Source organism: Callionymus lyra, chromosome 8 (assembly GCF_982586985.1).
Source record: "Callionymus lyra chromosome 8, fCalLyr1.hap1.1, whole genome shotgun sequence".
Lineage (NCBI taxonomy): Eukaryota > Metazoa > Chordata > Actinopteri > Syngnathiformes > Callionymidae > Callionymus > Callionymus lyra.
This window is the reverse complement of record NC_141825.1, coordinates 19,455,521-19,482,842: the sequence shown is the minus strand read 5'-3', so window position 1 is coordinate 19,482,842 and position 27,322 is coordinate 19,455,521. Positions and strand designations below refer to the sequence as shown.

General features: G+C 37.7%; 1 protein-coding gene across 1 annotated transcript in view; it reads right to left on the bottom strand.

Annotated features, from left to right (window-relative positions):
- Positions 1-27,322, bottom strand: part of LOC148073942 (neural-cadherin-like) — a 213,711-nt gene that overhangs the window by 80,469 nt on the left and 105,920 nt on the right. The window contains exons 8-13 of the mRNA XM_087798121.1: positions 22,971-23,143; positions 14,082-14,250; positions 11,748-11,918; positions 10,326-10,498; positions 5,305-5,472; positions 657-906 (exon numbers count right to left, since the gene is read on the bottom strand). Coding sequence (XP_087654247.1) covers positions 657-906; positions 5,305-5,472; positions 10,326-10,498; positions 11,748-11,918; positions 14,082-14,250; positions 22,971-23,143 — 1,104 coding nt within the window. The remainder of the gene's footprint in view (positions 1-656; positions 907-5,304; positions 5,473-10,325; positions 10,499-11,747; positions 11,919-14,081; positions 14,251-22,970; positions 23,144-27,322) is intronic.

The following is a 27,322-nucleotide window of genomic DNA, read 5'->3' as shown; positions in this document are numbered from 1 at the left end:
GTTCATTTTGAAAATCAGATATAACCATAATATGTCTAAATAGATAATTGTCTGATTGTTATCATGTCTCTGTATTATGAGCTTTTAATTCTATATACAATTATTGTTATGTCACCCTGACAATTATATTGTATTTGAATCTTGTAACATGACTTGGCAACTGGTTTATTCACAAGCAGACTATATTATGTATATACAAATTAATCTAATCATATTTAACAAAACAAATAATTAGCCGATTGTTATCATGGCTCTGTATTATACCGTTTTAACTGCCACACATATGCGCAAATATACCAGTCATGCTGTGAAGTACACTTGTAAGATTTCCCTTCCCAAATTCCCTTAAAAGATTTAGTCCTTTTTTGTCGGGGAGTTTTTCAAAACCTATTCAATTTTAATGAAGCTCAATTGCCGCTGCGACCTACTTGCACTAGCAGCAAGCGAGAGACTCTTAATTGCACATGGCAACTTGAGTTAATGTCTACAACCTGCGACTAAAGATAGATTTAATTCTTCCCCGGCCTCAAGATCGGAACGTTGAAACCGAGCGCACACGACAAAAACTCTTCGCTTTGGGACAATTTTCTTGGGTTAAAACAGACAAAACAAAAAAGGGTATAAACGTTCCACAACACCGAAGCGATGATATTTACCCGTCACGTTGACGTAGACTGTGGTGAAGGCCGCGAGAGGCACGGCGGCGACGTTCTGCGCTCGCACCCGGAGCGAGAAGAAGGCCGTGGTTTCGAAGTCCAAAGGTTCCGACACGAGGATGGACGCGGACCCGTCCTCTCGGTTCGGAGAGAGGTAGAAACGAACTGGCATGTTGGTCTCCGGCACCATCCCGTCCTCCAGGTTGTAGGTGACCCTTGGGTCCCCGAGTCGAGAGGTGGCCTTGATTGTCTGAAAAAAACATCAATTATGAACATAAAAAATTTAAATGAATGAGCTAAAGTGCTTTGGAATAACAGGGTGTGCCTATGTTGGATGGAGGTTTCTTTGACGCTCGTACTTCGGATACGAGTTTGACAGCTTCTGCACCAAACTTATACAAAATAAAAGTGGAACCACTCGCACGTGTCGAGAAGCTGTTGGGCCAGAGCGAGGAGATGAATGGCTACCGGTGACGTGAATCAGACGGCTAGACAGTTTATTAAACGGGGGTTGAGAAACTAGAAACGTTCTGGTTGTTCCAGGAAAAAAAAACTGACGCAAAGATAAGTCCCTTTGAACATCAAGTAAACAGATACAGACGACTTTCATGCTCGTACAAACAGAATATGTTTAATTTCTTGTTGGCAGGTTGTTTAAGCCAATAACCAGTCAGTGTCACGACCTCGGGGGTTTATTTCTGTCTCCATTTCTTAACGTATATTATGTGAAAGCTATCTGAGAGGAATATCTGTGTTAAAATGGCTCACTATTGTTATTTAAAATCCACTGTGTTGTTCAGGCTCCCATCCTACAGTGAAAGGGAATCTATGCCCAAGAGAAAGTTCATTATTCCACGATAACTGTGGGGGAAAAGAAATGAATTCAGCAAAATGTGAATTGAATAGAATCGTTAGAACGAAAAAGAAAGGGGATCCAGCGCAAAGTGAGTAATGGTTGGTGCTCGTCTATTAATAACCAATTAAAGAAAGGCCATGTGTGCTGGGATCTGAGAGGACCAAGAGTTCTGTAGTTAAATATCATAATGAGGAGAACAAACTAAAGCCGTAGACAGATTTTAAATAAAAGTAATGCCCTTATCTAATCAAAACTGATGCTGGATTAAAAGTAGAATGTATTTAGGTCACTACATATAGAAGTGTGTTCATCATCAGTATAGCGGGAACTTTACTAGCATGCTAAGAAGCTAATGTTTCACATCATGGGGGAACTTTTTTTTCAATTTTAATTTGTTACCATATTTTTTTCTGTGAATTCACGATGTAACCATTTTCCTGTGATGTATTGTTGACAGCTTTTTGTGAATTGAATTGAATTTAATCTATGATCTGAATGTAAAACACGAAGCGTAGTATTTTCATTTGCACTAGTACAAGTTGAATTATTTGATTTATAGTATTATTTTAAATATTAATTGAAATAAAAGTTTAATTGAAATTTGTTTATTTAAAAGCGACAGTGCAAAGTCATAAAGCACATAATTACACATGGTTAAAAAAGCCAGAATTAAATGTTTTGAATTCATTTTTCTGATCCGACTCCATGTCAGGCTATTAAATGGGAAAATTTAATGTTTTACTGTATATTGTTTCATCTAGTTTTCATAACGATTTAACTACAGTGTTTATATGTATAAGAGACGAAAGTATTGTGATTTTATTTTGTAAACAGCTGTTGAGTTTTTAGTTTGAGTCTGATGCCAATTCATTTTTGTTTTATATATTTAAAAAAGATTGTTGTACACAGTTGTGCTTTGTACTTATACTTTAAAATATTAGTTTAAAAAATAAGACAGCACAATTCTATTTATTTAGAGTTTTGGCACATTTTTAATAAACTCAACATCTGCCAAATCTGAACAGTAAGCTGGAGAAGGTTTCAAAAAGAGCAACGTACATAATTAAAAATGTGTTTTTCTTAAATACATTTTCATTTTGACGTATAACGGAACAAACAGGATAGAAAGACAAAACATTATTTAAATGTCTTTTTAGTTTGGAGCCCGCAATTCAATGGAAATAAACTCCAGTGCATTTTAAACGTGTCGAAGCTTCTTCTTAGAAAAGGTTTTGCTCTCCATCCAAGCATCCTTGACTTCTGAACCACTTATCTTCAGAAGGAACCAGATTTGGTTAGAAGGCTTGATAAGCCCCAGCTGGGAATTCTAACACGCTCTGGAGTGGAAATCATTACGATCTCAGCTGTGAGGTGAAGATGATTGAAAGTTATAAGATTCATAAAATGTCGTTTTCTTGAGGAAAACTCACTTCGTTTCTTGTCGTCTCTAAATGAGAGCGGGGGTTGATTAAAGACGACAAGTTTAAGGTTGGCCCTTCATGAAGATGAGCTGAGGAAGTATTTAAACAGTTATCTCTGGCCACGTCCAGAACGAGTCATCCGGAGAGGAGCTCCAGGTGTAGTTCTCGTCGTTGGACAAAGAAAGATAAGCTGTTGGCTCCCTGTTTCCATGCTAAGCTAATCTGAGCCTGGCTCCGACTCAGAAGAATGATCAGACATGAGCGTGATAATCTTCTGATATAACTCACAGCGAGAAAACAGGAGTGTCTCCACTGGGGGAGAGAGGTAAAAAAAAAAAACATAATTACAAGTCGAGCCATTTCTTTGATGTCAGTTTGCCCAAAAGTCAGTTCTACGTGTTGAAGACGACAGAAGACATTAGAGGGAATGGAAAAAGCTTTGTAGTCTTCACAGTGTTTGTGACCAGTGTGATCTGAATCTGAGATGAAGGATAAGAGATACAAAAAAAAAGAAAATCACCTTTTCCCTTTTAGTTAATAAGGAGCTCAGATGAAAAAGATTTGTGACAACCTTACATATTTGATTCCACATCAAAGTAGGCATTTAGAGTGAATTAAATTAGCTCACACACATTAAAGTTGGCCTGATCTTAAGATGATGATGACTCACGCTCTGGATTATGTTACAACAGCCGGATCACTGAAATTCAGAATATAGGGAAAAAGGAGAGTTTGCTTCCGACGTGGTGAAGTGAGAATCCTTTTCTTATTGCATATCAATTTTAGACTCCCAGAAGTGATTTTCACTTCAGATGGAGGATTCCAGAAATGGCTGACTAGTTCTACATCCTTTTATCTACTCCAGCTGAGGAATCGCACCATGGCAGTTTTCACTGTGACTCAGAGGGATATGGAATTAAAATTGACCTGGAATGGGTTCAGCGTCTGTTTGAGCACTTTTTCTGAGGTAAATCTTACATTTGTGTGCGTGGTGTTGATCCTTCGTTCACTCTCACGTGTGTGTTTGGTTGTGAAAAACTGAAACTGGTGCAATTTGGGAGTTCAAGACATATTTATAGCTTAACTAATTTAAAACTCCAACTAACCCTGACTCACTCACATGTTTCAAATAATGAAGTCTTCTTCTCAAAGATGCAGTAAGTCTCTCATCATGAACATGTTTTGAACTTATTACTTTATAAAGTTCTCCCCTGTCTAAAATCTCAGCGAACAAGAGGTTACGAGAGAAGAGTCCATTATGACTTAATAATGGTCTTCACTCCTCCTCCAGCCAGCTGTAATCATGCCCTGCTTTGTTTATACAACGAGTCCCTTGGAGGTGGAGACTATCATTATAATGATGATACAATAGAGTCCAACATATGTTTAAGACACACTTTAATCTACACATTCGTTGTTCTTTCGTAAAATCAAAACAGTTTTGATTGAAACCTTTGGAGTAAGATAATAAAACAGTGATGCGGCAACAAAGATATAACTGGCATCTAACATCATCTGTACTTCAGAGAGAAATCCGACCGACTAGAAATGTATCATCTGTATTGATCTTTCCTGGCAAGTAAATGATTTTGACTTTAAACTAAATCCGTTGTTTGTTCTTTGAGTTTCAGCTTTATTACAGTTTCATAACCTGACATCTTTGTCATATTAACCGAGAGCATCCAGAATATATATATCATCATGATAAATAAACTGAAATAGAATATATTAATTTCAAACTTGAAACCTGATTAATAGACTCTGTTTATAAAGAAATTAAAGATATAAAAATCACGATTTGCTGGTTATCACAAAGACGTTCATTTTTTAAAGGACATCACAGACAGAAGATGAAAACACTTAAAGCCTTGCAGAAGCCGAGGTCTCAAGAAACTTCCAGAACTATTAAATATAATCTCCTTGTAACCACTCAGTAACACGTAAGAGAAACTTAACCTAACCTAATAATTCTTCAACTTTTATGTGAAGTGCAAAACATTTTTCACATAATGGTTAACCTGCTAGAAGGCTAGCATGCCAGCACAACAATGCTATAATACCACCGCAGAACAACTCTAATATTCAAGATTAAAAATCGATTTCCTTTCATCAAATTGGAGAATATAATAACTTGTTTAAAACTTAAATCAAATAAAGATATACACTTTCTACTCAGTCCTGCTGGTTATAGACCAATTAATGCTAATAAAAATACAATTTAAACTGTTATTTATGCCAAACTTTGATCTATTGATGTATTTTTTTGTAAGACATATGTGTTTGTATGTAGATATATTGACTTAACCATATATTTTGTAAAGGAAACGGCACTGACTTCGTAGAATAAGCCATAAGGCAAATGAGAGCGTACCACTATAGGCGTGTCCCTGGCCGTGTTTTCGGGGATGACCAAGCTGTAGCTCTCCTCCTCCCACTGTGGCGGCTGGTTCTTCACGTTGGTGATGGTGACCGACAGCTCCACGGAAGTGTTCCGGTTACCCCCGTCTGTTGCCACGATGTCCCGTGTGATGATGGTCCTCTGCAGGGATCATAAGGACATCAGAGTTTAGGTCTAAATGACACAATGTTTTTAACGACCCTAGACGCTGTTGAACGGAGATAAGTCGAGTCAAATGCAAGAGAAAGTTATGTGCTGCAGAAATCAGCTAAAAAAAAAAAAGCTCAACCATTATTAAACAAAAGAGTGTTGAGCTGAATCGCGCCACTTGAAGTCCCCGACGAAACCAAAACGTATTCGACCAACTCTGCTGAGGAGGAAGCTATTAAGCCGAGAATAGGGAAACGTGCATTGATTAAGCCGTAAGTCATTTTGCACAAAAGCGCCTTTACTTCTGTTATTGTTCTTTAATTGAGTCGAGGAAACAAAGGAGTGCATTCGACGGGCGGAAGTGTGTTTGATCAAAGAGTTCTCGGCTCGAGGAAATGAACATTTGCTCAAGAGGTCAGAGGAGTTTCGGATTGTGTTTGTCCAAGCCAAACAGAGGGTGATAGCGACTATCTCCGAAGACAAAGGCTACTTAAGTGTTTGGCGATTCAGATGCTGAGTCTGCCATCTAAACGGATCCTGTTTCATCTGCAAGTCTCTAATCTATTGTCATCTTTCAAGTTTATGGAATAATGTTGAAATTTGTTCATTAAATTGCAACAATTATATTTAACTTTTTCTTAAAAGCAAATAATGTCAAATTAATAACTAATAACTCTGATTCCAAACCATCATCTTGTCAACCAAAATATGTTACTTTAGATTTAATTTCCAAGGAAATGTTATCCTACATTTTACAATAATTGGCGAAAAAGAAGATTTTTGTGTTCCAAGGTCCTCACAGCTGAAAGAAGATCGTTTAACCCTCTTTCAATCATGGAAATAATGAAGACAACAGGTAAAGCAAGGACTTCTCACTTCCTGCATGATCTCGACAGCCCATAAATCCATCGGATTTTCTCCTCCCAGAAACCCTTAAATCCCTCAATTGCATTTTCATTGCAGCAGAAGTACAGACTGGCACAGATGCTAAAATTCGACTCTGCAAACCAATGCAATGCATGAGCAGTATAACTTTTTTTTTATTATCTATCATCCATCATCCATCTATCCATCATAAGAAATAGACTTATTTAGAGTTCTTTGTTAATGCTCCTCTTCTCATGGCCATCCTTGGTATTGATGTCTCTAATCTTTAGCATTTATATTCTTGAATAAGGCTCGTCGGTATTCTTTATCTACAAAAGTTCAACGTTCCAAAGTCCTTAAAAAGTGGTACTGATTAATCTAACACATGGACAAACTACCAAAGTTAGTGCTAGCAAATGGATTTCCAAGCTCTAAAAAGAGTAGAGTAGAAAAGAGTGTCTGGTAGAAAAATGAAAAGAAACCAGGATTGTTTAAAAGGTTATAGGTTATAGGTTAAGCATACTGATTGATTTAGCGATATACTTTTATGTTGACGACATCTAAGCAAAGGGACCGATCAGGTGGAGAATGAAGGAGCTCAGGATGAGACTAGGGAGGATGGAAAATGGTAAATGACCAAAGAAGAAGACAGCAGAGTTCAAAGGTACTTTCTAGATAAATCTTCATTGTCTTTCGGCAACTCCTGGAGGAGTTTGTTGCAGGAAATCAGCCTCTTCTTGTGCATAAATCAAGTCTCTCCTGTTCTTTTTCGTATCCATTCTTTAAAGATATCTTTTCCCCCGTTGTTCTTTTACATCATAAATGCATCAATGCAGGAACAATAAACACTACAACAAATATATTAACAGAGACGACAATTTAGTTATAGAAGTGGACATTTCAAGGGGTTACCATACAACATAGTAGTATTGAGAAAAAACTGATTCATCCAATGTTATCCAGTAAAGTAAATATAAAATTGAAGTATTTTAAAGTGAGTATTAAAAATAACAGCTTACGTTTAATTGTCTACACAGTAAGATATCCAGTCTCTGACCGCCTACATTTCTGACTTGCTTGTGAATTTCCGAAGCTATTTAATTTTAGAACATAATGTAATTATTTCTTAATGATGCCAACAGTTCTTATCTTATGCAGTATTCCGACTGCAAATCTAAATACATTTATTCTGACAATGAAGCAAAACTTCTATTTGTTCAATTATTAAGAAAAACATTATTGTTTGAATATCTTTTTTTAGTTTAAATACAAGATAACACTGGGACAAATGAAAACATTATTCTTGCATTATTAGGTAAAATGTTTGTGCTAGACAAAATAAACAGAATATCTCTCAACTTAGGAATCAATTTTTTTTTTTTTAAACTCTTTCAGAGCTGAATTAAACTAATCTGTTATGTTCAGTGTGTCCCCTGCAGCTGTTTTTTTACTGACGGAGTTCATTTGCAAGTTAAGCAGAATATTTGAGTTTTTCCAACCAATATCTTAATTTTGAGTCATTTTTGTTTGCTGGGATATAAGGGATACAAATCCAAGTCAGGATCCATCACCTTAACCTTACTTATTCATCAACCTAGTCCCATTTCTGCTTCATTGGAGGCCTGAGTGAGGCAAACCGATGAAAAAAAGAAAACAATTTCATAAGTTATTTAGCACTTATGTATTGAAATAGCAACAGCCAAGTGTCTCCTCATGTTATACTGCTTGTTAACGAAACAGAAATACTGACACCAAAAGACATGTGCTTTGCGTAGATAGTTTTCACGTCTTTCGAGGTTCAATCTTCTGTCACACTGAGAGGGCTATGTTGCATTATCCAAACTGGAGATTCTCGGGTTAGGATGAATCACAGATTTTGCCGAAAAGCGGCTGAAAGTGCAGCGTATCGCAGAAACTACATTTTTATTATGTTTGGAATAAAGCATTATTCATGGATGAATGTGAAGCAGGCCAGTCCTGAATAGCACTGATTTGGAGTCTCAAGCTCAATCAACCTCGGTATGTTTTTTTTCCAGATTGTGGGAGGAAACCAGAGTTGAGAAAATTGTAGCAACGGGAAGTGAGGGATTCATACTTCAACACTTGTAATATCAGCTTTGAAGTCCCTCCCAAAAAATAGATGTCATGCCAAATAGAAATATAGCATTGAGTCTCCATCCACACACCTACAGAATATACATTTCTTGAAATTGAATCGTGAAAACATCAGCTATAGGTTGAAACCTCGCATACTTTCATCTTGTTATTTATTGAAGTGTTGTGGATCATCTTGTGGGGTTTTTTTGGCTGCCTCTGTAGGGCAGACTGAAGCATATTGTCAGTGCTGGGAAGCCAATTTGTTAACCCCCCCCCCCCCCCCCCCCCCCCCGCCATCCCTCTATGACCTTTACGTCTAAGAGAAATTGAGATGTGCAGAACCCTCCATGTCGGATGTTTGAACTAGCAGGTTCAATACCACTTTTTTTCATCCATTCTGCTGTGCACCACAAATTCCTTGTATTGACCTTTGTAGATATCGAAATAACAAAGCAAATAAATGTTAGCTATATTGTCCAAGGTATATGTGTGAAGTACTTAAAAGCATTACAGAAAGTGCATGTTTATGTAAGAGAAGATTAGTTTGTCCACAGAACTAGAAAGCTCTTAAGATGCAGGGGGGCAGCAACGGGCAGCAACGCTCATCTGATCGCTTTAATGGTACTTTGTTTGTCTGATCTATGAACTCATGATGGGAATATACTTCTGAACTTAAAGCTTTTCATTCTCTTGAAAAAAAAAAATCAGATGAGAACATCCACAACTAAATCTGAGATGCTTATTAATTAATCAAAAGATGCTTTTATAATCCAAGTCCCAGTGCAAAGATGGTGCGATGATTCAAAGCATTTGTGAAAACGTTGTGAAATATTAAAAGGCTTTGTTCAGTGAAGGTTTTTAGCATAAGGCTGCTAAGAAGACTTTTAACAACAGTGTTCTTAAACATGATACGTCTTTAGAAAGTCACGTTAAAAGCCATCAAGATTCCAACCAGGCGATAATTGTGTAATTACATCTCGCAACAAAACATGTTTTTGGATAAAAAAAATAGTCTAGATGAAATCTCTTATTTAGAGTTGAAGCGACAATTTTCTACTTCAAATGTTTTCTTTTACTTCTATGGCACAACATCTTCCACCGGAAATTATACTCAAAGAAGAAGAATAGACTCCAAACCCAGCACAATTAGGTGAAGAAGTATTTTTACTTCACCACAGCAGTCCCTCTGTAAAAAGAGATTGATGTTTTTCATTACTTGTGCTTTAGTGGATGTTATGTATATTTAAAGAGAAGTCTTTAATAAAGGAGGGGAGCCATGGTGTTGAAATGGAGTCACAGGTAGCTCCGCGTTACAACATTAATGCATCATTTATATGCAATTTTGATGGCTGAAATTCATCTTGCAAAAGCTCCTCGATCGAAAATGTATTTAACACTAACACAGTCCTTACATTGGACTTGCTTTCATTGAGACAAGGGGCATGCTTCTTGGTAATGTTATGAGATTTGAAAGTGTTTTAGGTTCATAAAGTTTGAATTCAAAACACACTTTTATATTATCAGGATTATTATTAGTACAGAGTTAAGGTCAACATTGGCATCAAGGCTTTTTCTTCCAGCAGTAAACAACCCTGAAATGTCTGCAATAATTACATTTAAAATGTGGCTTCACCGCTATATAATCAAGCACTGGTAGTCAGTCAGCCACTAGGGGGCAACAACCACCTTATTACACTGAAAAACAGCACAAAATGTCAGGAGAAAAGAGGAAAAGAATTGTACGGGGTAGTGATGCAAGTTGCACTTTGTAACTGCACTTATATACAGTACATCATTAATATCTATTTAAAAAATGTACCTCATGCACTGTATCATGAACATAACTATGAATCTATATATATGAATGTAAATTGACCGACCTGAGAGATGGGCTGGTTGACGAACACCCATCCCGTGACGGCGTTGACCCTCAGGTACTCGGGCTGCTCCAGCGACATGGAGTAGGCGATCGCCGCGTTGGTCCCAAAGTCATCATCGTGCGCCGCCACTCGCAGGAAACTGGTGCCGACCATTGTGTCTTCTCTGAGGAAGTCTACAGGGGGTGCAGGTAATAAATGTTCTCGTTGTTTGTTGTTGAAAGGGAAACACTCTGGGAGCTGCAGGTGATGCTTGTGTAAAGGTCGTTGATGAATAATGTAGCAGTTATTATGCAAAATAGTGGGTTTTTCCTCCCTGAAAGACTTGCATATCAGCTACTATAGCTGTGAATTACATGGCATATGTTTGGCACACATTAGGAGTGTCGAGACCTTTTCACTTATTTGTTTTAAGATATGCAAACTGGGTTTGTAACTTGAGTTAAGTTAGTAGCACAACGCGAATAAAGCCTGGGAGCAATCGTGAAATCAATACTGTATTTACATTAATACTCTATTTGGGCCAATAATAGTTTCTAACTCACGACTACATCTTTTGAAAAAACAAGAATATACATGTATTTACGGACTCCTTCATGAAACATCTCAAGACTTTTTTATTCTTGCAGGTTTTTCCTTGATTTTTCTGAGACTTCTGTGTTGTTCTCGGTGTTATCTTGACCTTTTAAGTATATATTTTATTGGATATTGTTTTTATTGTTTAAGCGCTTTGTGACCCTGGTCTGGAACAGCGATATACAAATATAAATTACTTACTTACTTACTTATTTATAACTTTTTTAGCTTTGTTCAGGTAATGATTGTGTTATACATTCAAGCAAATTATTGATGACTAAAAAAATCTCCTGTTGTACCAGATTCTGGTATACAAAGTATTTCCATTAGGTTTTTTCTGCAATGATACATCAAGCGAGGCTGCATTTCGAAATGTGTGTCATCCATTCCCATGATGCATTTGTTTGCTGAGTCTGTCAGCTGCCGTGTCGACTAATTAGCAGAGTCTCTGACAGGTACTTATCTCATGAGCATTATGCAAGGACAAAAAAAAAAAAAACACTGGGTGGAATTAAACTACGATCCGTGGATCTAACGAATCCTTCTCACCCCTGAAATACTAATGGGAAGGAAGTTGACAATTCTTCTCATCCAAGGGAGAGAGAAGAAGAGAAAATTATTGTAATATTTTCAGCAGGTTTCATTTAATTTTGCACCTTTGACAATTGTAGACTACATTTTCCACATTGTTGTTCAGGTGGTGTTTTAAGAAAAAACTACAGGTTGGTTCTAATACTTCCTGTCCTTGAGGATGAACGTTCATTTGACACCAATTCCTAAATCAATGTGAGGATGTTCAAAGCGATCGATGCATTATAAATTGACCGAGAACAACAACCGGGTACTTACACTCGTAACGCAGATTCTCAAACTTGGGGCTATTGTCATTCTGGTCCAGTATTTGAACGGTGAGCTGGCAGATGCCGATGAGCGGCTCCTCCGCCCAATCAGTGGCTGTTACTGTAACCGAATACTCTCTCTGACGCTCCCTGTCGAAGCGGCGCGCTGTCACAATCGCTCCTGTTGACGCAGAGCAATAATCAGCACATTACACAAAACCCAACAAAACACGCTCAGATGGATGTGTCCATCCATTCAGCCACTCCTCATTTCGCACACAAACCCACAGAGTCATCAATCATGGAAACAAGTCGGGCGTTGCTCTCACTGTGCACTGACTAGTTTTAATAAGTCTGCAGACGGGGGCGACAGAACACAGCCATCAACCGCATAACATGGTAATCCCACGTGTCAGGAATCCAAAAAGAGATTTTCCCTGGTATTTCATAAGTGGCATTAAGGTCATTAGGCGTGTTTTCAAAAATGTTTCGACTTGAATAAGTGGGGCTAACAGGTTGATTTACGGTGACCAAAATAAAAGATACCATTAGAGGTGAAGAGGTATTTGACTCGGTGTTACTGCAACAAGATATACTGATCTTCATGTTTTTCTTCAGAAACTAAACATGAATGATGCTTGTCCATTGATTATTTAAAAGTGTGTAATCGGTAGAAATCATTAAAAAAAAGTTATGTTTCTGCTCCTGTTTGCTTTCATTTCCAAAAAAAATGGATTTGCGAATGCTATCGTAAATTGGAACTTCCTCAGCTATATCTACCTTTGCAGATAAGCACTATACAAATGACAGGAAAAAAACCAAACAAACACTCTTAGCAAATATAACTCAAAAACAAAAACAAAAAGATTCCAATGAAATGTTAAAGCGTCAGGTAATAAGTAAGAGAATAGTTCTCTGGATCAAGTCTCAAGATTTATTTGTTGTCTCGGTCTTGTCTTGGTCCAGATGGCCTTAGGTCTTTGTCTCGTATTGGTCTCAAGATACCTCTTATTCTTGGTATCAGACTTTTCTTGAAGCACTTGTTCCTTTGATCTGGTTCTACCAGAGCCATACCCAAAACTTTACAGTCTATAGCATCTGTCTTAAGAGCTCTTATTTATGGTATCCGTCCTGTTTGGTCTCGGAAGTCTATGGATACCATACCATTAAAATGTCTTATTTGTGGTCCTGGTCTAGTATCTGTGTTGGAAGTCTTTGGTCCCAAGTTCTCTTACTTGTGGTCTGTGTTTTGTCTTGGTCTTGGTGTTCCACAGACTTGGTCTTAAATTATCTGCATTGCTTGGTCTAAGGTCATATTAGTGGTCTTGAAAGCACAGATGACAATTTTTTTTTACCTTTAACATTGAACAAATTATTTTACTACTTTTTTGTATGCATGACTCAAAAGGTGACAAACCACATACAAGCCCAAACCACAGAATTGGATAAACATTGACTCTAATATGCCAACATTCATCAAAAATTAAGTGTGCTTTTAGTTGGTGTTGGTCTAGAAAAGTCTTGGTCTTGACAATCTCTGGTATTGGTAGTGTTTCAGTCCTGTCAGTCATGTTGTCCTGTTCAGTTCATGACATATCAAATCATATTGAATTATCTAGTTCAATTATTTAACCTTGCTTCAAGGGCCTGGGAAATAAATATATATCATTTTTAGTATTTGTGGAGCAGCCTAGCATACCATCATTGCCTTCAGGTTCAGAAAATGATTAACAAAAATGCTAATGCGTTTAAGGCACTCCATGTAAACAGTAATTAAGTCTGTTGTCGCCATTTTAGCTGACGGTGATCGGTGTATAAAAGTGTCTGAAGGTGCCTGAGAGAAAAATGAATATAAATAAATCGATTAATTAAAGGTTAAGAGAATATAATTATAACATATTTTTCCATTTAATCTGATTGATCTTTTGTATTCCATAATTAAATATTGATATCCAAAAGGGAGTATTTGTCATCATCGGTTAAATAAAATGGTCCATTTAAGATGGTTTTTGGAAGTTAATGCCAGGCAAGTGTTCTATGCACTTCAAGGACAGACTGTGGTTATTATTATAAATACCTAACAGGTTTTTAGAGGTTTTCTTTCACCTATTTAGTGTCGTCTTGACATACTAATTCTAGTTCAAGGCTGATCATAGCAATTAAATGAAGGTCACTTGAACGCTACAGTTCAGTTTTTCCAAACTACACTTCAAGCGCGGTAAACATTACAGACATCAATAACCATTAAAGGCATTCCTGGCCGTCTACGAGAAAAAAACAAAACAATCCTCTGGTCGTCGTCTAGACCTGATCCAAGATCCAAGTGCAGAAAATCTGCCCCTACCTGTGTCGGAATGAATCCTGAAGGCCGGCATGGCGCTGTCTCTGTGCATTAAGCCGTATTTGACTTTTCCATTTGCTCCCTCATCTGCATCCACGGCATGTACTTGCAACACAAACGTCCCCGTCGGTTGATTCTCCAGCACAGAAGCCTGCTCGCGATACTGCTGGCACTGAGACGAAGACAAAGACAAAGAAATGTTGAGTTGACAAATAGGCAGCGACGGTTGTCATCCTTTCTTACTTGCTTATTCATTGCAAGAGTGGAAGTTCAATCAGGTACTTCAACGCTGAGATGATGTCAGCAATTTTGAGCGTATCGTACACATCATTTCGGATTCCCCTGATCATCCAGCCACTTTAGCAAGTCAGAAGTATTTTCTGATCTAGTTCGACATCCATCACGTCTTGAGACACAGTCAACTTATCATCTGCACCTCAACTAAAAGAGAAGGAAGTATAAAATATGAAATAGGTATAGATTTCTCCGACTTCAACATGAACATTGCTTTGAACTGGTTTTTAAATCAAACCATTTCTAACTTCAATCCAGTACCTTCCAGTCTTCTTCAGCTTTGATATCAAAGTTGACTTTTCAAAACCATCTCTGGTCTCAACAACAGCTACATGATGATGTTTGAGCTCACAGGTTTAATGTGGTTCATTAGGAGCTCCGATTTTTTGTTTTTTCTTTTCATTTCAGTTAAATTATAATTCAAAGACAATACAAAACTACAACCACGTGAGTCCTGTGAGCTCAATTTTGGTTAGAACTCTTGCCAAATTCTCTAAAACCCCTCAAGAGACAACTATAGTTAGAGAAATAAAAATTGAATTCAACAGCTCTGATGGACATTCCTGAAGTTATCTTGCCAACTTCACGCTCGCCTCAGAACTTTCCACATCTGTGGCATTGTCATCCGTGTGATCAAACGGAACATTATGGAGTTGCCTTTTATTGTGGCCAGCCTAAGGCACACCTGTGCAATATCTATGCTGTCAAACCAGCTTCTTCAATGCATCAAACACCTGTTTGGTCGGATGCTTTCTCGGAAAAATAATGGGAGCAAAAATATATACAATAAAATATATATACAGTATATATATATATATTGGTGGTTAGGGGTGTGTACTCACGATACAATACATATCACGATACAGGGACACCTCTACAATATATTGTGATACTGTAGGAACAAATATATATTTTGTAGTATAGTCCAGTACTTGACCCTATTGTTGCAGGATTTACAGACCACATGACTCTGGACGAAGTCGTAACGGCTTTCATTTGGTTTGAAACCAAAATATGTCCGAACATTAGCTCTAAAAGCTGAGAGAGTCTACTGTATCCTCTCGCCCTTAGTCTTTTCGAGGATCTCCCAAAAGAGTGCTGCCATCTAGCGGCCGGAAGTTTAATTGCAACACAAAAATGAACAAATAAAATGTATTAAATAATTTTTTGTTTTATTTTAAATGAACTATATTTAACTGGAAATAATAACGGAACTGTGGTTTTATATACATAAATGTATGTATGTATTCAAGTATCCATCCATCCATACATGTGTAGCCACTGGATGTCACTCTCTGCTTGGGTCTTATGTATTGAAAAATCGAGTGGCTTTTCAAAATTACGAAAACACTGTATTACGAGGCCTCATCAACCCATCACTACTATATACCAACAAGTATGTATCAACACTATAAATACCGCATTACTGTTACAGACCATATGTCTCAGTTAAGACGAGAAAAAAAAGTCATTAAGTAGAAGGTCATGTCTGGAGGAGCAAAGCAACAAAGACAGCGACGCTTCTGTTGACCGTGTCTAATGAGCTTTTCACGGCTTGCTTTGTCTTACATTTCTTCCACTCCCTCTTATAAACATACGTCTCAGATCCACTGCTGCTCAACCCCCCTCTCTCTCTCTGGAGTCCATCTTGTTATTAGCAGAAACCACTCTTTTAACAGAATGACCATGAAAAAGAGCGAAGCACGAGGCGAGGAGGAGCAGATTAATGTGAAACAAAGAAGGAGGAAGCAGATCAAAGAGCCGGAGAATAGGAATATAACACTCAGCTCCTGAGAGGTGACGGCCGAGACAGTTCGAGTTTTTTCGCGGCTCATGAAATTCACATGATGTCAAGCATAAGGTCACGCTGGTGCAGATGGTTGTGAGGCACAACTTGATATTTAAACATATCCAGTTGCCCACATTTGCAGTCCATCCCTAGGAAAACCCCAGGCGCTCCGACAGCGAGCGTGTTCCCGACCGAGTTCAAGCCATTACTAATTAAGCCCCGAGTTAATTAAACAGGTATGGTATATTGTGATGATATTGCACTTTTTTTTCCCCTTTTTTTTCTGGAATTAATTGAAATCCCAATGGAGCGCCTAAAGATAGAGTGGGTGTGCGAGCTAATCAGAACTCATGGGAGAAGAGAGCGGCGAGAGACAGAGGCCAGGGAAATGAGGGAGCCAGAGCAAACAATGAAAGGAGAGATGCTGAGTGGGACGGAGGAGAGGGAGGAAGAGCTGAGGTGCTTTGAGAGAATGAGACAGGCGGGCAGATCAGAGAAAAAAATTGAATTACTTCTGCATGCATTTTCTTCTTGATTCAGGCCCCGGCAACTTAGCAGGATTCAGTCGACACAAACAGTATTCTACACTAAGTGAGAGCCATTAATAGGAGATGACAAATGTCTCGTCGTCGGATGACAATCGTCTACCTTTTCCTGCCTGAGAAGATTATGGAGCTTCACGATTGGCCAAATTTATAAATCATCAAATATATTTTTCGTTTATTCTGAAAGGGATAGTTCACCTGTCACTTGCAATGTGTATCAATGAGGAAAGACTTCAGACGGCAGTGAAAATACTTTTTTTCAGAACCTAATGCTGGGACTTCAATACAAGGTGGACGAGCAGGTACTTGGTTGTTTTAAGTGTCGTTTTGGACAAAGATGAAGACAAAGCAGTTGATCAGTCTCAGTCGATACATAAAATGAACAAATATTTTTGTCTATAATTTTAAAAAAGAACATATTAATCTATATATATATAATTATCCCAACCCTTAATCGACTTGAGGGTGAGAAGAGAGTTAGTCAAATGTATTAATTAAATATTACTTAAAAAAAAAATAAAGCCACTGTCACCAGTTTTCCACTGACAAACATGTGAAAAGATTATTCGAGCGAGAGGCAGGGGACACCCTGGACAGGACACCAGTCTGTGCAGGGCACACAAAGACACACAACTATTCACACACACACACTCATTACTACAGATACATTTTCCCAAGTTTTCCAATTAACCTCTGAATGTTTGGTACTTCTGAATTCTAGAACGGCCCCGACACTCTTCAGTTACGGTGCAAAGCCAGAATAATGATCTGAAAACCAATTAAAATGTGTTTCGGAGAGTTAAAGAAAACTTTTTCCTGGTAATGAACAACACGTAAATCATATATAGGCAATGAGGTCCTGAAGTTTAACAATGATTTTACAATGTTAGATTTTGTGCTTGTTGATTCAATGAGAGTGTGAAAGCATTTGTGTGTACAGTTACATGTAGCATTGTCGTCTTCATTCATACATTAACCTTGGGAAGACAGTTTTCATTTGTCATTATTGATAACATAATACATTCTTTCAAGAGGGCTGCTCAATAAAAGCCACATTCATTCCACCTACACTCTTCGTTTCTCAGCAGCTCCTCCCTCTCCTGCTATATATAGGTATATCTTCTATATCACACCATGAAGTAGAGATGTCAAATAGAATGGTCATGTAAGAAAAAAGATCAGTTGTAAAGTCCTCACACCTCAGTAGTAGATGATATATGGCTTGAACAACTCAGGAGGAGTCAATGTAATTATATTTAAGACAATGTTGGTGCAAATCTAAGAGGTTACACAACTGTCTGGTCAATGGATTGCTTTGCCGGGACATCCCAAAAGGTGGGAAGGACCAAGGAAAACTAGACTCGATCGATGCTACAGAAATTACCAACAGGGGGACTTGGCTTATGTGTATTTCGAAGGAGAATTCTGATGTTCCACATTAGCTTTAAACCCTTGGGTAACATTGTCCAAGACAGCTCCTTCTTGTTCAGACATAAAAATAAACTGTTATAAAAAGCTCCAGATCATGTTGTGACATAATTTTCCTAAGTTTAGAGATTTTTCTCAGTTGAAGGAAACAGTTTTTTGTCAGTTTTTTGCAGTGTTGTACTAGAGACATGACTTTGTCAAATACAACACCCAGGTTTCTCAGGCTCATTTTGACAGACTGGCCTAAGTCAACCAAGTATTTCCCCATTTTCTCATCACAACACAAAACATAGATAAACAACTTCCTTATATGGCAGTTTTGAAGGGTGAAGCCCGGAGCCATTTCCGTTGAGTCACCAGTTCGTAGACTAATGATCCTGACGTTGAACAACAGTGTTTAACATGAAGAAGCACATTTGAAGGCCAGAAAATATTTAAAAGAAGTCTTTTTCCTTTTCTCTTGCTCTCCTGCATCACTCTCTTTCTACCCAGCTGTGCCGCACACACAGTAAAACTATCGCTAGAGATTACAGAACCAGGATAAACTGGAACATCCACCTGCCACGAAACATACCAGCATTTATTCACTGAACTAAGACCAACTGCTTTTCAAAATGGAAGTTAAATGAATCGCTGACAGATCTCTCGGGTCGTCTCAGGACATCAAACAACATAGAAGTGAATTATCAACTTCTTAATAGTTGTTCATGTATTTAGCCTTTAACTTTGTTGCTGAGATAATTTAATACCAGCGACCCTTCAAAGTGTGTTTGTTGCAAAGGAAATTGTACAGAAACAAAAATACACATCCAGACAAATCATGTTCTTTTCATTAAGCCCAATTGTCTTAAATTCGGTTTTATAGTCCAACATTTAATTCATACGAATGCAATCCTCATAAACAAAGATTCTTAACCATAATGAGAATACCATTTTAACGGGTGTAATTATGCAAACAATGCTTCACTGTTTGTCTTAATTACTCACTGCAGCTTGTTCTTATCACAGAAAGATCATTGAATGCTCTAGTGCGGTGGTTTGAACGCAGGGAGGCAAATAAATTCACTGTTTTAATTTGAGGTCACAAGTATACGTCTAATGGAAGGATTTGAAGATGTTTACTATGCACTGGCTCAGGGGTCTTTAAACTTTTTTCCTGTGAGGGCCACTGAACTTTTCCCTTATCTGATGGGCGGCCGGAGGCAGTTTGTAGCAGAAAAAGTGATAATACTACCAAATAACCATCTCTGGAGATTACTTTTTAACCGGACCTTAACGAGCAAAAAATAAAGGTAGGTGTCGAATATAACAACAAATCTTTTAGCTCCTCTAAAAATGTAATTTACTCCCTAAAATGGGTGGTATTATGTTTTTTTTTATTCACTGTATATGACAAAAAATGCATCTGTGGTATTGTTCAAAGGGTCAAATCTGGTAGTTTTGGAGATTTTCTACTAGCTGAAGAAAAGGCCCCACCATTATTTAACAGTAAATTTATTTTTGTTTTTAAATCATTGCAAAACATTCAACGTTTTTCAACGTGATCCGTCTTCAATATCTGCTTTGATATCTTAGTGTGAAGAGAAAGCAAAATAAAATTAAATGGAAAAGAAAACCAGTGAATGTATATCCTTTTGAACTTGACTGACTGTTGCTATTGCCTTTTCGAGAAAAGTTGTAAAAATAGTTTGTTTTGTGTTTTTTTTACCTTAAGGTAAGAAATGACAAGAGCATGTATTTGAATTATTATTAATTAATAATATTATTATTTAGCGATTAGCATTAAAACAATATTTTTTTTATAGTTTTTATGATGCGTTTACATAATAATGTTGGCATAAAAAATACTGCAGCCACAAGTTCTTTTTCTGCGGTGTTTGCGACAGCATGTAATCCTCTTCCACCTTAACCTATCTTAATCACCCTAACTAGTTGGACCTATACTTGATGTCTTTCTTAAGCACATCCAAAACCTAGTTTTTTCTTTAAACCAGTCCACATACACGTTCCTAGTTGGTTCAGGATTAATTTATCCTACAAGGCCTCCTTTCACTCGAGCAGCAACTCTGACCTTCTCTGACTCCGACATCCGTAATGCTAACAAAGGACCTGTGATGCTCTTTCATGGTAAGAAACTGCTGGTCTCTGATGGCGACTGCTCCTCTTAGCCTGGTCTCAACAACTCTTCATACATCTTCCATACTTCATACAGTGGCTCTACTTCACAAGCATCTCCTTTATTCCTAAACGTCAGCACTTTCCGACCACTCGTCAGGCATCGTCTTCAAGATCATGCAGAACAGTAAGAAAGTTTCCTAATCTCTTCGACCCCTCTTCATCCTTCTTGGAACTACCCTCAGATCAATGTTGTTGATCCCACAGAGTTACTTTATCCAGCATGTTATCTGTCTTGGGTCAAGAAAATAAATTAAATGAATAAGTTGTTGCTGCAAACGGCAGCCTTTGTGATTGTCTTGATTATTCCACAACAAAAAATTCCTGTTTTTACAAAATTCTTGTTCTGTTCTTACCTGACCGGCAATACATAGTTTCTGATTCCAATTCTGATTCTGAATACTAAAATATCATCCTAAGAAATTGAAAGCACCATGGTTAAAAAAAAATGGCAACAATAAAAAGCTAAAATAATGGGTAGTATTTTTGACAATGGAGGAAAAAAATCTGTTCAAGTGTCTAATTCAGTTTATGCTTTTAGTGTTATCCTCTTATCTCGGTAGTCATGTAACCTTTTTTGCACTGTGGACTGAATAAATGCCAGGATTATATTCACGGACAAACATTCATAGAGAAAAAAAGTATGAATACAATTGCAAAGAAACTACAATTAAGTGCATGAAAAAAAGATCTCATTATAACATTGAATCAGCAAGAGCTCTGAACTGATTACAACAAGTTATGTTTGCATCGATGTGTATTTGATTGTTTGCCGTAATGTTGTTTGTATGTGTGAGTCTCCTAGAGTCTTTGTTACAATGTGTGAGTTTGTGTATTAGCATCATTTATATGGAATGAGGAGTTTCGGTTTCCCTCATTTTCACAAGTCAAGAGTCGCACACTAATGTTATTAAACCCTTGTGTGAACCTCGGGGTCAAAGTGACCCGGAGGCCCAAAAACAAATGTGTTTGTGGTATCCCTTGTGTTTTCTCTGGATCTTAACTGGAGACAACACAAGGGATAACACAAGCACATTTTTTCGCAGGCCTTTGGGTCACTTTGAACCTGATATAAGGGGTTAAGGGGTTAAGGATGATCTGGAGCTTGTAATCCATGCGTTTGTTTCTTCTCGTCTGGACTATTGTAACAGTTTGTTTTCATGTCTTAACAAGAAGGATCTGTCTCGTCTGCAGTTGATTCAGAACTCTGCAGCGAGAATTCTGACCCGCTCTAGTAGAAGAACTCACATTTCTCCGATCCTTAAAACTCTTCACTGGCTTCCAGTTTCTTTCAGGATCAACTTTAAAATTCTGGTTCTTACTTTCAGATCTATTCATGGTCAGGCTCCTCATTACATCACTGATCTGATTCAGCCTTACACCCCAGCTCGGGCTCTGAGGTCTGTGGATCAAAATCTACTTATGGTTCCTCGCACACGGCTCAGGACCAGAGGAGAGAAATCTTTTCAGGCTGTTGCTCCTAAGCTTTGGAACGATCTTCCTCTCTCTTTGCGCTTGATGGAGTCTACTGACTCCTTTAAGAAACATCTTAAGACGTTTCTATTTGTTCAGGCTTTTCCTTGAATTTCTCGAACTCCTGTGTTTTTCTCAGTATTATCTTGATCTTTAAAGTATGTACTTTTTTGAGTATTGTTTTGATTGTTTAAGCGCTTTGTGACCGTGGTCTCGAAAAGCGCTATATAAATAAATATTACTTACTTACTTACTTACTTACTTACTTAAGAGAAAGTCTGTTAAAGATAAAACACCTTTAAGATAATTCTAATCAATAACATATATATTTAAATTATTTATTTATTGTTTCCGTGCGGCCCAGTAACAAATGTCTCACGGACACGTATGTAGTGTATCTGCCTTAATATGGTAACCTGTATACCTTGTGTATGGGTTTACTCTAGGCACTCTGGTTTCCTCCTAAAGTAATTGCCTGCCATTGTGACTATCCCTGTCCCCCGCCTCACGCCCTGAGCAGCTGGGACTGGCTTCATATTTCAACAGGCAGATGGGAAAATCGAGGAACCACCCTCTACAAAATGAATCCTTATATTCATGTTTTTTCCAGTTACCTTGTCCAAAAAAGTGTAGCGCTACACCACACACACGGGTCACGCAAACACTTTAAGAACCACTGTGGAAACTGCTCAGGCTTTTAAGAAAAGTCATTTCAAGGTATTTCAATCTTTCTAGGAAGAAACTCTGCGACGATAAATAAGTCACAGTTGAAATTATGGGACGGAAGCTTTCAACGATTACCTGCCAGCTAATCAAATATCAGCGGCTGCTTGTACATATGCCAACCATGTCTGTGCGCCAAGACAATCCCAGAATAGAGTTCTGAGTCATGATGGAGCTTTAATATGCTGCACAAATATACATCAGCCGCACATGATCCGAGTTCAGCAAGGGAAGCTAACATCTGTGAAGTCTGCCTATTAGATGTTTCTGGAAAAGTCAACACAGACTTCCTGGTTCAGGGATGTTTGGACCGACTACAGAGGCTGTTTTTCAATCTTGCAAATTAAACGCCTTTTAGCTGAAAGTAAACACCGGAGGGCGTTGACATCAGTGTGGCATATTAAAACACTGACAGTTTCTAATTTGTTTCCCACGATATGGAATAATAAAACAAAAAAAAGTTACCTGCTCAAAGACAGGTTTGTTGTTGTTGACGTCGTCCACACCGACGATGACTCTGGCCGTGGAGGAGAGAGAGTGCGGCCCACCGGAAGCGTTGTCGTCGGCGGCTGTTACATTCAGCACGTACTCCAGTCCCTGCAGCTCGGGCAGCGGAGTGGAGCGGAGACGAATTAATCCTACGGTAGCACAGAAGAAACACAGACGCCCACCATGTTAAATTATTTACTTAATCATCAAGCTGAGGGATGTTATTGCCACAGTGTGGGTGTCAAAACACAGAAAAATAAATGAATACTTAATGGGTTCTGAGGGTGTAAAACATTTGGTCTAAGATGCCTTTTATTAAACGACTACCATACAAAACAAATGCATGTCAAACTAATATCTATTATGACTCAACATCAGTAAAAAACACTCTTATTGTAAACGATCCACAATGCACTGCAGCAATTAGATTGACCATTTTTTCTATTATTTTCAGGCTGCTCTGTGATATAGTTTGAAACCTGCACAGTATGTTATATATCTCATTAAACATAAACATTCTACATTCCCTTATTATGAAGTATTTTCAAATACAATACATTTTCAGTAACTTCGTATTACGTATTTCAGAATCATTTTTTTGGCCAACGTAGGATGTTTTGGTTTTGGCAGGACAGGATTAAAGAATAAAATAAAAAGATCATTCATGCTTATTTTGCTTTCTTTGAACACTAGGAATGCATTAAAGTCACAGAGATCTTTGGACTAAAAAAGTTAAATCATTTCAGTTAACATTTTTTAATTCTCTCGACAAAATGTCATATTTGATGGTCTCCCTTCACCTCGTCACATCATCCCAAAGTGGTTTAAACCATATACTATACATACTTTTTCCTCTACTTCAGAAATGCACTTGACAAAACAGCCAGGGTTTTTTATTTCTTATTTGTCTTTATGGACCATTGCTACAGATCTGAAGGGACAGTTGAAATTAGTATTTTATGAGCATTTTTCTTCTTAAAAGAGGTCTAAAATTGCCAAAACTACTCACTGGAACAGACTTTTACTTTCCCCACTTTCATTCTTCTACTTTTACCATTCATTGTTCCTTCCTCCTTTGTCCAGGACTAGTTCTTTCCCTTTTCATCCTCATTTTATCTACTTTGCCTGGTGTCTGCTGTGCTCACTGACTTTACCTCCCCAGTCATCCTTTTGTACTTTGTAGTAAAAGTCCTGTATTATACTCGCATCCAAGGCTCATCTTCATTTTGGTCACTTTTGGAAACTTAGATGGATAGATAGATTAAATCTATCCATCCATCAGGAGTAACCAATACGTTGATTTCAAGACCGTCACTTTATTTATCTACAGGGCAGTCAACAGAATGCTCTAATTTTGGCATTATATTTTGGTAACCCTTGTTTTGTTTCTGGGTCAAGGTGACCCAAAGGCAAGAAAAAAATGTGTTGTGGTCTCTGGGTCAAGGTGAACGACCTCCCTGGCTTCCAGAAATACATATGCAGTGGTGAAGGCCGATTTCGGGCGTTCGTGTCACCTTGACCCCGAGACAACACAAGGAATACCACAAACACATTTATTTCTGGGCTTATGAATCACCTTGACCCAGAAACAACGCAAGGGATACCACAAACATATTTGTTTCTGGGCTTATGGGTCACCTTGATCCAGAGACAACACAAGGGATACCACAAACACATTTGTTTCTGGGCTTATTGGTCACCTTGACCCAGAGACAACACAAGTGATACCACAAACACATTTGTTTCCGGGCCTTCGGGTCACCTTGACCCAGAGACAATACAAGGGTTAAAATATGTACATCTACAACTTTATTGCTCTCTACTACTTAGAAAATGAAACACAATGGGTTATTTCTTTGCCCTTAATTCTGAACAGGAAACAGGTGATCCAGGTATCACTGGATTAGATTTATTAAATTAGATTGATTGCATTGAGCCAAATAATTCCATTCAGTGCAAGTCATCCGAGCCAAGTAATGACAAAAGTGCATATACATTTGTAAATTCATATATTTTCTGCATTATGGAAGTTGATAGTATTTGCCTTGATCATTTTAGAACTAGCTTGCATGTTAAAAAAAAGTGTGTATAGAAAGTAGAGACTCAAGTGAAGCTGCTCTGCTGGATAGTTTCAGTAACGTTCATCTAACCCAAAAAAGCATTGATGGTTTCGTTTCATGCCGAGGCGCCAAAAAGACCCATAAATAACCAGCCCAAAACCAGAAGAGTTTGCATAATACGGCTCCCTATAAAGGCTCTTCAAGCATCAAAAAGCTGTGTGTCCTCCACTCTTCAATCATACTCTGTCTGGCATGTGACAAAAAAAAAAAAAACATTACACAACGAATGCAATTCCAGTGAGTATCACACTGGTTTTCTCTGATGCTGCCGTGGAGAAGAAGAGAACTGCTGTAAGTTTATCTTTATGCAAAGAGCGTAAAACTGTAGCTGCCTTTCTGTCACCAACTTTTATTTCAACGCGATCTCAGCATCATGGGATCATTGACTGATTGGTGGAAAAGGCATGGTGGTCCACACAGAGTTCAACAACACCGTCATAGATATGATATAAGTTAAGGGTTCCCCTAATGATCATGCATTCTCTAGCAAACTCACACAAATAGCTTGAGGCTTTTTTGAGATACGTTCTCTTAACAGTTAGACAGCATTTCATCCTTCAACAAACGCTGGGCTCAATGGCTGCCGGAGGGAAATTAACTATTGCAAGAATAATAATTAAAAGTAATACAGGGAGTTATGTTGTATTGTTGATTAACAAGGAACAAGGGGGTGAAAGGCTGATGATTTTGGTTAAAACTAGGGTCGTTAAAATGTGCGATTCAATTTTACATTACATTACATTTTTTTTTTCTGTTTTGTAAATTTATTTTTTCTTTTTGTTCTTCTCGTACTCGAGTCGTTGGTGTGAAAATAAGTGGTCAGTCACGACCTGAGGTGGACATTGATCGGTCCGGTGAATCGTATAATACTTGTTTTTTATGTGTGTTTTTTATGTATTTCCATGTTATTTAAAAAAAAGAACACAGCAATAATTCCCCACTGCTGGCGGAAACTAAAGGTCGCAGGCAACTCTTGAGAATGTAAATGACTAGAACTGCATCTGTTGAAGTCTGTTTGTGACTTTATGAAGAAACTTTTTGTTATATATCAATATTTCGATCCTACAGGGCCCAAGACAAAAAAAAAAGGAGAAAAAAAACATTTAAAAAAAGGCTGGCCATGAATCAGTACTTTGTGACCATGAAAAACTTTCTTTCTATCATAATATAATAATTAAAATATAATAAGATAAAATAAAGATTCCAAGTTCAGGGTACTTCAGATCCAGACTGTTGTTGACTACCAATAGAGCTTTCCAGGCTAGTTGTGAAATAAGAAGTAGATTGGAAAAGATAAATTAAAGATGTTTAAGTATACTTCAACATTCAGTATTTTGTGATCACGGTTAAATATTTTGTGGATTTTCTTTCTTCTTTTAATTTCATTCCATTTTGTTCTAATTTTCTACCCTCATGTCGACTAATTATTTTTAAGAGTAATCCATTTCTTTTTGGAGTTATAGACAAAAATGTTTGATGCTCAGTTGTTTTCATCTTCATCTTTGTCCAAAAAGACACTTAAAAACATCCAAATACCTCCATTCTGCTCGTCCGCAACGTCACTCTTGTATTGAAGACTCGACAATAGAAATTTATAAGAAAATGAAACAAGTCTGGAGTTACTCAGAGTGTTTCCCGTCGGTATAGCATGTTAGCCTTTAAGCTTCTGCCAAAAACAAGCTTAAAATATAGTCTTTTTGAACGAAGAAAAGTGTGCTTCGGACGTACGTACAATTTTGTCTATAACTCTAAAAACTAAATCTAAAACTATTTACATTAGTCAACATGAGTGTGAGTGGAAATAAGTCTGTATTTTAAGCTTGTTTGTAGCTAAAGCTAATAGGCTATCAGCAAATATACAGACTTTTCGGAACAATTCCTTTTTTCGAGGCTTCGATAGAAGACAGATGTTACAGACGAACAGTATTTGTATGTTTTTAAGTGTCTTTTTGGACGAAGAAGAAGACAACTGAGCATCATTACTCTGAAAATAATCCAAACCCTTAGTGGACATGTAAATGATCACTGAAATGAATCACTAAAACATCCGAACAAAGGTTTACCACAAACCATTATCCCAGTTATGTGATTTTCATTTTCATTTTTTAAACTTTATTGTTGCTTTGGCACCTCCGAGGAAATCCCAATGTGAGAGGTGTGTGACTCAGTTTACCGGTTAACTGAGCTCAGCAGTTGCCCATTAGCACT